This window comes from Lissotriton vulgaris, chromosome 10, assembly GCF_964263255.1.
Source record: "Lissotriton vulgaris chromosome 10, aLisVul1.2, whole genome shotgun sequence".
NCBI classification, from domain to species: domain Eukaryota; kingdom Metazoa; phylum Chordata; class Amphibia; order Caudata; family Salamandridae; genus Lissotriton; species Lissotriton vulgaris.
The window spans coordinates 319,403,191-319,418,354 of NC_141698.1; the positions used below are offsets into that span (position 1 = coordinate 319,403,191).

Here is a 15,164-nt window from a genome sequence, read left to right on the forward strand (position 1 = left end):
ATACTATAATTGCGTTCAATTGAACTAATGATAGACCTGCTAAACATATATGGAGTGCTTAAGATCTGATGTCACTTCTTGTGATGCCACTTCCTGTAAAGACATGGCTTGTGATGCCACTTCCTATGATGTAAATTCCTGTGATGCCATGTGTGATGTAATGCGCTGTGATGTCACTTGCATACTAACTAGGTTTGTCCCCCACTTTTTTTAAGGACTTGTGCCCTGCCTGCTACATATGAGACATTATGACTCTTTTATTTCTAATTTACAAGCATTTCCACACCAGGCAAGACGGAAGAGTTATGGGGAAATGGGGCTGGCTGTGGAGATCTGGCACAGAGTTTACATTCATCCGTCATCGTGCATTACGAAATGTAGCGACCATTAGTCATTCGTAACTGTTTCACAGCGAAAACATACCAATGGCAAGTTACATTCCCGAATTGTCCGTGTTGTGGGAGGGGCTGGGTTCGGCAGCCTGGAGTCTTTGAGAACGTGTGGTACGGCCATCTTGGAGTGGAATAGGTTTTAGGTAAATGTAAGTTAGATTAAATTCCTTTAACAGGGGAAAAAGAACCTTACTCATTTTAAAAATGAAAAACATTTTTCTAAACGAAAAGAGAACATGGGGGTAACGTTTACGTTTCGGCGATTAAATATTATAATTTCTTCAAGAAGACAACACACGGAAGGATCAGGGTTTGGGTAAAAATAGTTACGGTCAAATATAACAACTGTATGTATCAAGGAACCTAGGTACTAATTATCATGGCTCTAGAGATAAATCCCTCAATCATAACGAACATCCTGTGTCAGTTTGTCGTACAGAACTAAACGAGAGGTATTGCCTTTAAAAGATGGCCTCCTTTCAGAAGGGTGTACGTGCGGCGAGGCACCTCTCCTGACGTCATTGAACCGGTTTCATTCTGGCAGTCCCTCTGAGGAAAGACCTTTATACAGGAAAGTCATAAGCAGTAGACAGCGCTAGGAGGTGGTTGTGTCCCGTTGAACTTACATTTAAGCTCCAGTCCATCAGGTGAGCATTGGGGTACTTTAAATTTCTGTAGTATTTGATGTATCGATTGCAGAGTAACGAAATACCTTCCATTGTCTTTGATGTACAGTAGAATGTCAATATTTATGTATTTAGGACTTTTGTATAGTGCCTGCAAGTAACACCAGTTACAGCTTGCATAGTCCGTCTTGACTGTTCTTGCCTCTGTTCTGACTGTTAAAAATGCTCAAAGGGGGCTGCAGACAGGCGATAAGGTACACATTATAGCACCTTTGAAGCCAATTTATCTTTGACCCCGGACAATTTTGTGCTTGGATTTAAGAACATTACATAAGGGCACGGCTACAAATCCTATAACGCACCAACAATTTGAGAAACCCACTAGTGGGAACTGAATGACAGGAGAAAACGGACAGTCTTTGGGAGTTTGCGATATTTTATGGAGGAGGTTTAACGAGATTGGGACATTTCAGCACTTGTATAACGAAATCATTCTACTTTGACAAAGCAGAGTTGGCAGTCAATGAACGTTAAATGAAGGCCTACTACATTAATGGCAATCTGGTGTCTTTGTGACTTGATTTATGATAACATCAAGTGCAATATGCAGAATGCCGTAGGAGAATTAACTCCCAATCTCTCGCTTATTTTGCCCATAAGGGGATCTGCCACGGCCGGTGATTGGCAGCTGAGAAGGACTCTATCACAGCGTGGATCTGTATTACACCTCCTCCTTGAGATCACCTTTGGCTGCACCGCCCTCCCCGACATCTTATAGGGCCACCGGCAGCCCCTGCTTTCCTGATAGCAAAATCCTACATAAAGTAGAACTGCATCCCAATTATGCAGGCCTCGAATTGATACTTCTACTCTAGTCTGATCGCCTAAAGTGTAGATATTTTTCGTTATTTTGTTACCTCACCCATATAGTGATACAAGTCATTCTAATTCAAGACTATTTACTGGCGCCTCTCGCAAAAGTCTCCTTCGAGGGTGATTGAAAATTCAGGCATGTATTGCAAGGAACAGGTGGGCCTCCTCAAAGTAGAGTAATTTAAATAGCCTAATTTTATGTACAAACCGAGTTAATTATTTGAAGAGAGGTTCTCCCATTTCTTTGTAAATCACAGATAACAAAAATATGATTGAAATACCAGAGAGATAAATCTTTTTAATCGCTGGGGATAATTGTGGGTAACATCTCTTTCTTTTAGAATGACTCTCTACAGCCCATTTATATGACACCACTTGCCCTCGTTCGCCTCATTACTCTGACACGCTTTCATGCTCGCCTTTCCTCTCCCATGGAGCGTGTGTATTTTCTGTTTACAACAGATGCCTTCCTCTGTTTGCTTTCCAGTACCTGGAGACTGGCCTCCCTTTGTGCCCTGAAGTGACAGGTCACAGTTATCCCCTAACGTTCAGCCCCAGAACCCAATCCACAACTGGCCTGTCGGGCCTTGGCCTCACAGGAAAAGTAGGTTTCCCAATTAAGAACAGCATTTTTGCCAGTACCTTTTGCCTATTAATTTATGCACATAGTCTAGATATTTGGGACCCGACTAGCCATTTGAGTGGACGGTTACATTTTTAGGCCTTTTTCTTTAATAGCACAAATGAAGTACAAAATGACAGATTCAGCACCTTTCCGATGCCATATGCTCTCACACCTCCCCCAATGTGACACCAAGAACAACCTATAGTAAGAAAAGGATAAACACTTTGGGTATTTGGAGTATACATATAGAACAAGCACAGGTCTTTCTCTAAATCTGGATTCAAGCTGAGATCTCTCCTGGAACTCCTGTAAATCACTTATGCTCCATTGGCCATTGCTTGTTTCACAGTTGTGGTAGTCACCAATTAGCTACAGCAGCAGTTTTTAACTTTTTGTGGGCTACCACTTAATCATTTCTGGGACCCCGCTGAATCATTATTGGAATCCGGGGACACCCACTGAGTAAATACTAGTAGTTAGGGACACTGAACTAAGCATTTTCTCTAATATGAACCGCAAAACGATACATAAAAAAATACAGCAGCAAGCATTCATCAAACAAATATACAAGTAATGGAATATTTGATTTAATTCACAAATAGATTAAATCTCAATTTTAAAGGTAAGATTGGAAGTTTTCTAAATGTAAATTAAGGCCACCCATTGTCCACACTATATACTGTTTGATGCACTTGCACTGCTCTCTTGAATCATCCTCAGGATACTAACTTAATTTTAATTCCTTCCCATTTAAACATTTTTAGTCGTACATTTGGGTCTTAATTTTTACACTCTTTATTAATCTGTTAATATTATTTAATTTTCTAAGGAGTCGCGGACCACCAGGGGTCCTCGGACCATAGATTAAGAACCACTGATTTAGAGGCATTAATATAAAGTGTTTTGAACTACTTCAAAAACGGCTAAGCAAGTGGACGCATTTAAGATGGTATTCTAGTGAGGGGGAATGGTGTGCCTATCTTTATTTCATGTAGGTTTAAGCTGCAAACCGAATGGCAAGCAAGTGTCCATCGGCAACTGCTGCTTCATATCATTTGTAGGTACTCAGCAGCTTTGTCTGAGTAGTTGAAACATTGATGCTTCTAGACTACGCACACGTTCTAGCGTTTGAAATAGGTTAAAAATGAAAAGCTTTAAAAGTTGGTTCACACATTTTATTATAAGTGTATATTTTTTTCTTTAAAACCACCAGCCGGTGAAGACGTCATTTTAACTATTAAATCTTAGAACTTGTATGAAATCTTGCAAAAATGTTGAACTGGCTATCTCTCGTAGTTTTACTAATGTATATATTTATCCTTTTACCATGTTTTGACAGTACTGTATGTAAATGCTTTTTTAAATCAATACTTTTTTAAACAATGGTTGCTTCAACTTTCTTTTTAATTGTATGTAAGTTGTATTGCAAATGGTTTTAAGTAACTGTGCAATATAAATAAAATAAATTCATTCATTCAACCACCACCACCAGGTAACTACACATTTTTTATTAAAATTAATTTATATAAAGTGGTACCTTAAATGTTTAGTAGTTAATTTCTGTGCTAGGTCCCAAGGCAGATTTGTTCCAATACAGAAGTGTGTGCACACACTCATTTGTGATGCAGAATGCCTGGCCCTACAGTAGTGGGATCTGTTTATTCATTAGTTGCTGCTGGTTAGGTGCCGCTGCATTTTTCCGTTCCCAAAAAGTAGAACCTCCTTACCCCTAGAAACGTTTAATGTATAGAGCAAAGTAGGCAGTTGCCCAGTGCCCCAACTTGCAAGAGCCACCCTGTGAAAGTGAGCTTTCTCTCTATTTGACCGATGGCTATTCTCCCTCTCTCCCCTCGACTCTGTCTCAAACCTCTCTCCCTCTGCCTGACTCAGTCTCAAACCTCTCTCCCTACCTTTACCCTTGACTCAGTCTTAAACCTCTCTCCCTACCTCTACCCATGACTCGGTCTCAAACCTCTCTCCCCTACCTCTACCCGTGACTCGGCCTCAAACCTTTCTCCCCTACCTCTACCCGTGACTCGGTCTCAAACCTCTCTCCCTACGTCTACCCGTGACTCAGTCTCAAACCTCTCTCCCTCTGCCTACCTCTATGCCTGTCTGTTTCTAGTGAGGATTTATGGGTTCGTGGATCAAGATATTGTTCAACTGTTGTGAGCCACTGTTAAAGTTTAACATATAATTTAGTTGTTTTTGTTGGCATCACGGAGGGCATAAATTATCAGAAAATTGGATAGTATAATTCAAATTTATACAGGGCCCCCATAAAATTTGTCTTGCCCGGGACCCCCAACGAACTGAGATGACACTGCTTTCCCGGTTTTCTGAAATCCCTTTGCATTTCTTTAAACTGTATTTATATTTAAATTGTATTGAAGTATGTGCACATCTGTAAATGTCTTTTTATGGTTTTTAACCGATAATAAAAGCTTTATGACTGACTGACTGAAATCCCTAGCAAGATTAAAAAAAAAACGACATCTTATCGTTTATCGTTTTTCGTTTAATAGTTGCCCACAACCAGTCACTTGCCAACTAATTTTTTTTTAAATGCAATTTAAATTTAAATAAAAACATTAAAATTAAATTAAAAATAGTTTCACGCAACCAGTCACTTGCAAACAAATATTTTTTACTTTGATCGCATGGTACATTCTGTCTTGGCCAGTTTATAAATGGCAAATATTCTTGCAGTTCTGCTTTTTTTATACTTGGTTTGTCAAATCAAAGTCCTATCAAATTTGACCTTTCCACCTTGTGGTTTCAATAAAAAAAGCTGAGTGGCTTCGTTAGTGCGACCGTTTTCTTCCATGGCATGAAGGTCAATGCTAGCCTTCCCTGCCCACATGAGTTAGGTGTTCTGTCATCTGTGAGGGAGAGTTCACGACTGTTCGAGCTGAAACGTGAAACTGTAGTTGATCACCTGACGTCTTGAAACAGGCGTATGTGCGCATTCTTTCTAGAGAACAGCTGTCACTTTTAACGCGAGCTGTGTTATCTCCTTCTAACAGTGGGTGCCATATCTCATTCAGGAAGAGCGGATGAGTCTGGCATTGGTGTCTTTATACTCAAAGATAAAATAACACTTCGGACCGTGCTATATTTACATGAAGTAGTTATGCAATTTAGAAAAAGACTACGATGTATATATGTTATTACATTTTAGTACATACTGTAGGCATGACCAATTAGAGAGAGAGAGAAGCCTCATCGTATCCAGAATTTACATATGTAATTAAGAATGAAGATTTGGTTCCATCAAAAATGCTGAAGACATTTTTACGGGTAGGAGTTAGGGTAGGTACTTTATATGGGGACTGCCTTTATCTTAAGTCAAAGCAATTGTTTGCTCATTCTACTGGGAATTTGGGTGCTAAAGAAATCTTCCCATATTTGTTCTAAGTTCTGGATAAACAAACATTCTTTTACAACTTACAGACTTGTAGTCATTGGCACTCTCATACTGCCTCCCCAACCTGGTCTGTAAGTGGGTGCTTCCTAGACGTTTCCCTTGCTGTTAGGCAGACCCCAGCCCCGAGCAGGTTCTGTGATGTGACCTGCTTTCCCAGATACAGCTTGGAAGTAAGAGCACCTCAGAGCAAGAGCCTAATTGCTAAATGAGGAAAAGCAACTAAGAAAATGCCTTTGCTCCCCCATGCTCCCTGTCCTGGCTCCTATCAATACTCCTGCACATGTGTACTCTGAGCTAATCTGCGAACGCTTCCACCTTATTGGAACAAGTTACCTGTTCTTCTCAGTAAGAGATTGAGCAATAGTCCATGAAGACATTTTGTGTTAGTTAAATGTGTACAGTTCCTCCTCTTGATGTTACTGTTGTATGTTTTTGAGAGAGTTGCTCGCGCTGGTGGTCTGCTCTGTACAGGTTTGTGTAACGGATTGTGGCAGCTATTTTTCGCTGAGAAACATGCAATGTATGCAAAGGGCAAAATGATTGGTTCTGGCAAAACTAGTTTATAGCCAAAGTTAAATCTGAACCTACAGGAATATCCAAGTATTATAATTACCTGTAGAAAGGATGAAAATGTGGGAATGGGATTGGAAGCATGTACAAATTGACGCTTTAGAAAACAGTAACATGTGTGGGGGAATCACAGGCTCTCAATCAAACAAATTGAAAATATATTAATGCATATTGTCATGGGGTGATCTTTGTGTCAGCTCTGTTTCCAGAGGAAGTGATGAGCTGCAGTAGGAGCAGGCCACATCTGGAGCTTAAAATTAAGTTTTTGTAGGCCAGGGGTGCCCTCGGCTTTAATGAAGGCCTGGTTCAGCAATGGCCTTTGTACATGTGTGAGGTAGTCTTTCTCTTGAAGTCGCCCCTCCTACCCCACCCCAGTCAGAGGTTGGTTGCTGGAGTAGTTTTGCATTACACTGCTGCCCTATTGAATTTCAACCACTACTTTTGTTTGTTTTTAAGAAGTTAGGCAGAAGAACATTGAATCGTGTATTCGGCCGAGGCAGGGAGAGAGCTAGCACCTCAGGCTTTGACAATATGTTTTGGTTCATTGGACAATGCAAGGAAGCAATACTGTATCTGCTGATACTGGCACTGGAGGAGCTTGATAGTTTATATTTACCCAACTACTCACCAAGGACATGAACACTTGCTTCCTTAGCGTTTCAATTGTATGTACCTTCTTATCAATGGATGGAGTTTACGTTAGGCTGTATAGGCTTGTCTCTAGGGATCATATGAAGATTCTTGAGAATATATTGTAACAGTGATGTTGGCGGACAATGTAGATTTTCTGGCCATTCAGAAGAGAAATGGCTAAACTAAGGTACTGCCCAGGGGGTGCCGCATGCACAGCCTGCAGTTTGTGCTGTTGATTTGTGGGAAATAAAGCTTCTGGGAGAACATAGTATCTACACATGGGACTAGTTGTAAGGAAGATGAACAGAGGTCTGTTTACTTATTTTTAATGTATTTTATAACACTCGGCAGAGCATCATCCCCTTAAGGAAAAGGGCGAAGAGAGACAATCGGTTAGTTTGCAATTTCTTCCCACAAAATACATTCCACCCGGGTTAAGATGAGAACATTGCACATAGCTGGTGCCACCAAAAGTGGTTCCACAAAAAGGAAGGCATGACATAGCACAACTAATCATTTATTTCAGCAGTTTGCTGTCTTTCATCTAGATCAGGTGTCTCCAACCAGTCCATTGCGAGCTACCAGGAGCTCCTAGGCACCTTCAGAAGAGCTCACAGACCGGAGTTCATTTTTAAATAAGCACAAGGTCAAGTTTTGCTGTTGAAGTTAAGGGACGGAGCGGTTTAATTTACATTATTATCATCAGGCTGCTGATAGCAGGGCCTGATAATGAGCAGTGCTCAGTCAGCTGGATGACCCAGGCTGGGGCTGGGGCACAAAGGGGAAGAACTGAAGCACTGAGGATTTAACTCTTACATAAAAGTCCCTGTAAATTAAGTATTGGAGCTGTGAACAGAATGTTGTTTCTGGATGCTTTTAAATGGGAGAAAATTAAAATGAAAAGTTACCCTAATGGTTAAGTTAACTCTTCATTTTAATTTTCTCCCATCTTTAAGTGCAACGTATATAAACAGCAGGCCGCTTGCTCCAAGTGAACAGTAGACACTGTGTCATATATGCAACTGAAAAAGACAGTAATTTTTTTTTTAATGGGAGAAATTTTAAGTGCAGAAATTTTTTCCATATTATGAACATTTTCGCAGAACATTTTTCGGCACTTCAAATTACTCCCATAATTTTCTTTTTTTAATGTGTGTGTTAAACATGTAAAGGTGCTACATATGGCAAAGGGTATTTCTTGTGCTACAAGTATATATGGCACAGGCTCTCAGTCACCCATACACATTTATCCTATTCATATGCACACATGTTCATACATCCCCACTGACACACTTGGAAGCCTTGTCACAGTGCCCTTCGTCAAAGTATTTTGCTCAAACCGTAGTATCTGGCTCTATGGACATTAGGCGAGTTGTTTAGGCTTCAAGCTCACAATGATTTTCACTGATCAGAAGTAGCTCTTACTACAGAAAAGGTTGGAGACCCCTGATCTAGATATTCCAATATGCCCATAACATTTGTACATATTGAAATATCTAATGGCTTCTAAGAAAATTGTATTAAAACATGTTTACTAATTTTTAAGGTTGGCATTTGCTCCTGGCTGTGTTTCTTTATTTACTGAACAACATATGGAAGATAGTTGAGGAGAAAAAAACACAATGGGACCTTCAATATCTTTTTTTTTTTTTGGGCCTTCAGTATTTTACTATCATGTTCAATGTTTGTGCATATCTCCAAATCACTAATGCAAGCTTCCTAGAACTCCTCTAGCCATAATACTCAATAGAAACACACTTAAGTTAGCTTTTGATTTGTCTGGGTTAATTCCTTGTTTAACTTCTGCCATCAACCACCACTGAGAACCTGTTTAACTTCCGGCTTTGGCAATTTCTGTAATAAGAGGTCCTTAAGTTCAATAAAAACCATTGAGAGCTACTAATATTAGAGTTTTAATAGTGACCACATCAGACAAGATTGCATAGTGACCATATGCAAGATTACCAGTCGTGATCACCTCAGTGCATTAGGCAGGGTTGCTAGCAGTAATATACGAAACATGCTTGATCAGTTTGGAATGCATCTATATAGGTGGGTAATACATAACAGCCATAGTGGCAATGCTCCTGGCACTACATTAAGAATATTAGTATTACATTTCCCTTATGCTTCACGATGTATCAGCTTTAAATATATTTTAAAATTCAATTTTTTTTCCCCCAAACATCACCATATGAGTTCTGAAAAATACACATTTTCATCTTGTATGCACACTTTGGTATACATAGTTATTCAACCAAGCAAAACCTTCTAATTTAGTAGGCCACTGTGCACAGGAGAGCTACTTACAGGTAGCTGGAGAGCTACCAGTGGCTTACAGCATTAAATACATAAAACCTCCTGCAATGTAGCTGCTTCCACAGATGCACAGGTTTTGCCATTGCGAAGAATCCAATGTGTGTATAGTCTGTTACAATGAAAGCAATAAGGAGGACCCCACTCTACTACGTAGAGGACGGTGGGGAAATTGTCATTAAAGAAAGAACACGCGTCCAGGTTCGTGGGACAGGATGTTGTCTCTTGGCGTGGAACCAGTGGGTGTCACAAATTACAATAAGGGGCGTTTTTTACCATGGGGAAGGCAAACTATGTACATACTTGTTTCAACATGTTAAATAAATACTGAGAAAAGTTCTATTGTGTGGAAACATTTCTGTTTGAAATAGTTTTAGGAAAGTTGCACGTAAGAAACACAGGTCTAGGACAGTGACAATGTCATGGGCTATTCATTCAAATATATATAGTCAAAATAATACATTTACTTCGTTAAGTGCACACATATATGGGAAGCTCTTAGATTAAAAGCATATAAACACAATCGTTTGGTCACAACATTATTGTATTTTATCTGCTCTATAGAGTTTGGAACTTTAATAATAATAATACAAAATATACAATAATTAGAGTAAAAATGGAAGTGTACCAAAAGGCTTAATATTTTAGAACTAGAAGAATAAACCCTTATAGCAAATAAAATTATAATGCTGATAATATAACCCCCACAGATATCAGCGTGTTCTTTCTTTAATGACTATAGTCTGTTACAAGACACTGCGTTATCCTGGAACACAAAAAAAGACAAAAATAAAACCGAGAAAATGTAGTAATGTCTAATAATATTAAAATACATTTTCAGTTGGCTTATCAGTTTTGCTAGGTTATAGTATAGGAATTTCAGAAATTAGCCTGTAAATACCTTCATAAATTACCAAAGTACCCTTATCAAACCAGGCAACGCAAAAATGAAATATCCTAATTGTTTGTGGTTCCTAACAACTTAGCTACATTTTTAATTTTTGACGACTTCCTTTTGCAACCCCTCCATGCAGCCAAGATGACATCCAGCACAGAGAGTGTACTTCCCACCTATGAAGAAGCCGACTCACAGACCTCAAAATTCATGAGGAAATCCAAAGAGTCTCCTTTTGTTCCAATCGGTAAGTTTAGTTTATTAACTCACCCATTATTCCGTGAACTGATTGTGAAACAAGGAAACGTAAATAATTGCACATGAAAAGATTGTGAAATCGATTAAAATACCTAAGCTGATTCAAAGTTGCCGAACAAGAAAGTGCATTTACTATTACATAATAAACACTCATGCGTAATATTTCCGCAAATGTAACTTTGGAAATAAAGTAGGTTGAATTTGTGCAGTGATACTTTGCATGATCCTTCACTCTATGTAATAAGGGGATTGCCTCCTCTTGCATCAATCTGGAAGCTTTCCTTGGTACATACTGTTGACCTTGTTCTCAGTTCAGGACATTTACACATGATTCACAGCACCTATTCCGAACTGTAGGTGTGTCCAGGAAACTGAAGGTGTAAGGATTTCCACCCTCACGAGTGAAACATTTCTTCTGGTGAGGTTACAGCATTTTGAAAAGGAAGGGAGAGATTGGGGCTTTCCTACATTCAATGGTGCATTGTTGCAGTATTTGTCAATACAAATAATTACTTTAAGAAAAGGTACTTCATGCTGCAGTTTATTGTAAAGCTATGCATGGATTACTGGTGGATTCAAGTTGTTCCCAAGAAGGAAAATAAACATAGTTTTGACTTCTTGTTATAACTACTTGCTCTTGCTAAGTTAAGTGGGTCCGACTTAGGTTGCTCTATCATAAGAGAAAGTCCATATGGCTGCTGCTAAGACAGTTGATGGGTAATGCAATATGAATTCCTTTTGCGATTGACAGCTTCTCCTAATCTGTGGTTATAGTAACAGTTTGCTCACTATTGTATGAGAGAGATTGTGCAATGCTCGACGAAGAGCAATCCTTTTTATGTTCTCATTGTTAGTACAGCATGTATCGATTAGCATTCTTAGTCACCCTTGATAAAGTTGAGCTCTTTTCTCTTTATCATTGCTCTTCGACTCACTTGGGCTTTGCACCAGCTGTTTAACAAAGGTGTCTTAAAGATGCACCCAGATGGAAGTGAAGTGTTGAAAAAGATCTGTAAAACATATATGCCTTATAAGCAGTTATCTGGTCCTCATTAGTGGAAAGTGATGTTTTTTTAAACCATGAAACTATTTAAAGGTGATCTGGGAGAGTCCAAAATGTCATGCCGTCACTTCATTAGACTTGTAACTTTTACACACTAAATTTGCTCTTAGCTGTGCATATAGATACACCCTTATGACAGAATATCTCCAATTCACCCTACCCATTCACGGTCTACTCTACATTATGATCAGGCTGAGAATTTATGTTTTTTTTTTTTTAAACGTACTCTTTAGGGATGGCCGGATTTGCCGCAGTTGTAGCATTTGGACTGTACAAATTGAAGAGCAGAGGAAATACAAAAATGTCTGTCCACCTGATTCATATGCGCGTGGGAGCCCAGGGCTTTGTTGTAGGAGCTATAACATGCGGTAGGTATTTGTGAATGTAACATCTTCCCTGTATTTACCACAGTTCTTATTTACCTAGATATAGTTTGTAGAGAACAACAGTGTGTGTCTGACATTTAAATATCACTGTGTCCTGTACATTTAGTTTCATGCCCACTAAGTTCTTTTGGAGAGGTAACTAGAAATGTCTTTCTTGGCTTCACGTGTGACCAGTTCTTGCATGGCCGTGGTTCTCGTGGGCCAACATTCGACACATCTGCAGTGGAGCCTCTTCCCTTTAATTTCATCATCAAATACTTTATTCGGGCTATCGCCCATAAATGTACTTAAACATGTACAATACATAAAACATGTTGATAAAACATTTTTCAGTTCACCAATAAACATAAATGTGGAATATAATACATAACCATATCTAGTTGCCCCCTAAAGTTTGTCAATTATAATCAATCTTGTTAAAAAGTAAAAAGAAATTGAAGAGTTTTATATAGTGCAAACTAGACCCGAACCAAATCGGGTATCAGAGCGCTTTACATAGCACCAGTTACGTTACATGAGGACACACATTCATTTTAGGCATGGGGGAGATTAAGTGATTTGCCCAGAATCACAGGAGGTTTTGGCGTCATTACCGAGACTCTAACCCAGATCCCCAGGTCCGAGGTCGAGCACCCTAGCCGTTGGGCCAACTCCTCTCATTAGTTAAAACATTATTTAAAACAAGATAAGAACCTCGTATTTCAGGACTCCTTAAGGCTCCATATGAGCCTAAACATAAGAAAGATAAATGGACCAGCTGTGTTGGTCATTCGATAGCCTTACTTTTGATAGACCAACTCCAGTGTATTAATTTTGATACTACACAGACAACTGCCTGCAGAGATTCTGTGCAGAGGAGCCGTATGGCAACCTCAATGTTTTGACAGCCCTGTTGCCTGCATATGGGTATGATCCAAGTTTTCCTAGGGCGGGTATAACCCGGACAGAAAAAGATAAAGTGCACTAATGATTCCTCAGCTTGTTGACAAACTAGGCATACATTACCTGTTACATTTGGGTGACTCCATTTTGCAAGGGCATTAGAGGTGTCGTAGCAAAATTTAAGAAAGAGGGTCTTTGCAGGTAATGGTTTAATAAACTCCAAAAAAGGCTCCCATTGGGGGTTAGGCTTAAAATCTAAGAAATGTGAACCCTCTGTTACATTCAGAAATTCTCAGTAGTGGACATGGGCGCAATATGCATTAATTAGTGCAGACCTAGACAATTGTGTCACAGTAGCCAAGGAGTACCAATACTCCCCTAGATTAATTTGTATCAGCAGGTTTTGGACATAAGATAGCCATTTCATTTTGGCACAACCAGCCATTGAGGTCACCTCCTCCAGGGCTCCCCTTTAATTTAACAGCTATGGGTCAGGTCAAATGTCATCGGAGAATCGTCACCAATGTAAATTGTGATTTAAAAAAAAAAAAAAAATTGTTTTTGTCCAAAGCGTCTCACGAGCCAGAGGTTTTTGTTGGAAACTGTAGGCTTTCTTTAAATTTGTATATTATTACGGGCCTAGGATAAACTTCATGTACATATTGTGTTTGAGATTAACGTTTCCAGTGCTTATAGTTTGCACCTCTTTTAGAATACTACATTCAGATGTACTTTATTGCTTAAATTGTCTTGCATCTTATGAAAGTTAAAATATTTTCTTCTTCCTTCCAGGTGTTCTCTACTCCATGTACCGGGAATACTGGGCTAAGCCTAAGGAGTAGATACATCGAATGAGGATCATACCATAGTGTTAGACCCCACACTGAAGCAACTTGTCTTTCACACCCTTAATGGAATAGTGATTTTACTGTAAAGATGGAAACCTACATCTGTTTTGTGTGCCTTCACTAAAAAGCATTAACCGTTCTAGTTAAGACAATGTATTTTTAGAAGTGATGCGTTGTTTTTTTTACTAAGGATGGTAAATCGAACGTCTTTTTGTTGTTTTAAAACATGGTGTGTGAGTCTCTGTGGCCTGTTGCATTTCTCTCACACTCTCGCAACCCCTTCACTCACTTTGTGAAGTCATACATATGTATTTGCTCAGACGTTATGATCCTGTTTAAATATGTTTTGGTGACTAAATGTTAGACTGTCATATTGCACATTTTATATCAAACATATGAATTCGCTTGTAGATAGTATATTGCATTTGCCGTGGAAAAGTAAGTAGATACGTTTTTGAATAGGAATCAAATCAATGACCTTTTATTATTTAATGCCTAGCTATTCTTAACTGTTGCTTAATTCCCATTCAGAAAACCGAATGACATTCCATGGTAATGCATAAACGTTGGTTTGCACTTCTTAATATGATATATTTATAGAATTAAACCTTTACGGAAGTACTATAAATGGATATTTTCTTCTTTGTACATTTCTCACATGCCCTCTTTATGGCACAATTCCTCGAGCCTTCAAATACAAGTGGTTTGAAGGACATGGCAACTTGTGGTCATTAGCAGCTAGTCTTCCAGTCGCAATGGACTTTTTGTAAAGGAAAGATGGATGCAATGCCCATCAGATCAGGAAAGAGATGGACACAACATTGGAGCAAGTCATTTCCAGGCAACTGGCAGTAATGAATGTGGATCTGGCCTTAAAGTTCTTTTGCCAATGGACTTATAATTGAGTGTGATCTGTGCCACCACTGAAGCGGGACAGTGCGACAAATAAGGGTCAGCCGTGATCTAAATATGAACTCAGGGTAGCTGCTTAACATCATGTGGTATTGCAAACAACAGTGGCTATAGAATACAGAAATAAAGTACGAAAATCACTTATCTGTTCTATAGTCCTTCCTTATCTCTGGAAAACATTGGTCAGCCCAGTGTTAAAGCGAGAGAGACCCAGGGTCCTTTACACTAACTTGCTTCCTTAAACGGGTTTTGAGCACCTAAAAATGAAACCTAAATAAATAAAAACATTGTTTTATCAGAAAATTATTTTAGTGCTCAGGCTGCCAGATAAGGACTCAATAGAGGGGCAATTCTGTGCTAAATAAAACATTATTGGACAACCCAAACTGCTTAGGTTACCTTCAAAACTGATGTGAAAAGGTTTTGTGGGGTAGAGGGGATTCTTCTTGAGAGGAGGC

General features: G+C 39.1%; 1 protein-coding gene across 2 annotated transcripts; it reads left to right on the forward strand.

The window, feature by feature from the left end:
* The first annotated feature begins 881 nt into the window (after positions 1-881).
* Positions 882-14,846, forward strand: HIGD1A (HIG1 hypoxia inducible domain family member 1A). 2 transcript variants are annotated; one of them, XM_086941087.1, is made up of 4 exons: positions 882-1,039; positions 10,497-10,604; positions 11,912-12,046; positions 13,739-14,846. In XM_086941087.1, the coding sequence occupies exons 2-4, from the start codon at positions 10,502-10,504 to the stop codon at positions 13,786-13,788; spliced, it is 288 nt and encodes a 95-aa protein (XP_086797213.1). In that variant the 5' UTR covers positions 882-1,039; positions 10,497-10,501; the 3' UTR covers positions 13,789-14,846. The 2 variants fall into 2 exon arrangements, with proteins under 2 accessions (XP_086797213.1, XP_086797214.1); XM_086941088.1 differs by lacking the exon at positions 882-1,039 and adding an exon at positions 9,163-9,572 and having other exon boundaries at positions 10,205-10,604.
* Positions 14,847-15,164: the final 318 nt, after the last annotated feature.

Excerpts from the sequence above, each read along its gene's own strand:
- HIGD1A (XM_086941087.1), top strand. The coding sequence starts at position 10,502 with ATGACATCCAGCACAGAGAGTGTACTTCCCACCTATGAAGAAGCCGAC. Across the intron at positions 10,605-11,911 it reads GTCTCCTTTTGTTCCAATCG|GGATGGCCGGATTTGCCGCA; the intron begins GTAAGTTTAGTT and ends CGTACTCTTTAG. Across the intron at positions 12,047-13,738 it reads TGTAGGAGCTATAACATGCG|GTGTTCTCTACTCCATGTAC; the intron begins GTAGGTATTTGT and ends TCTTCCTTCCAG.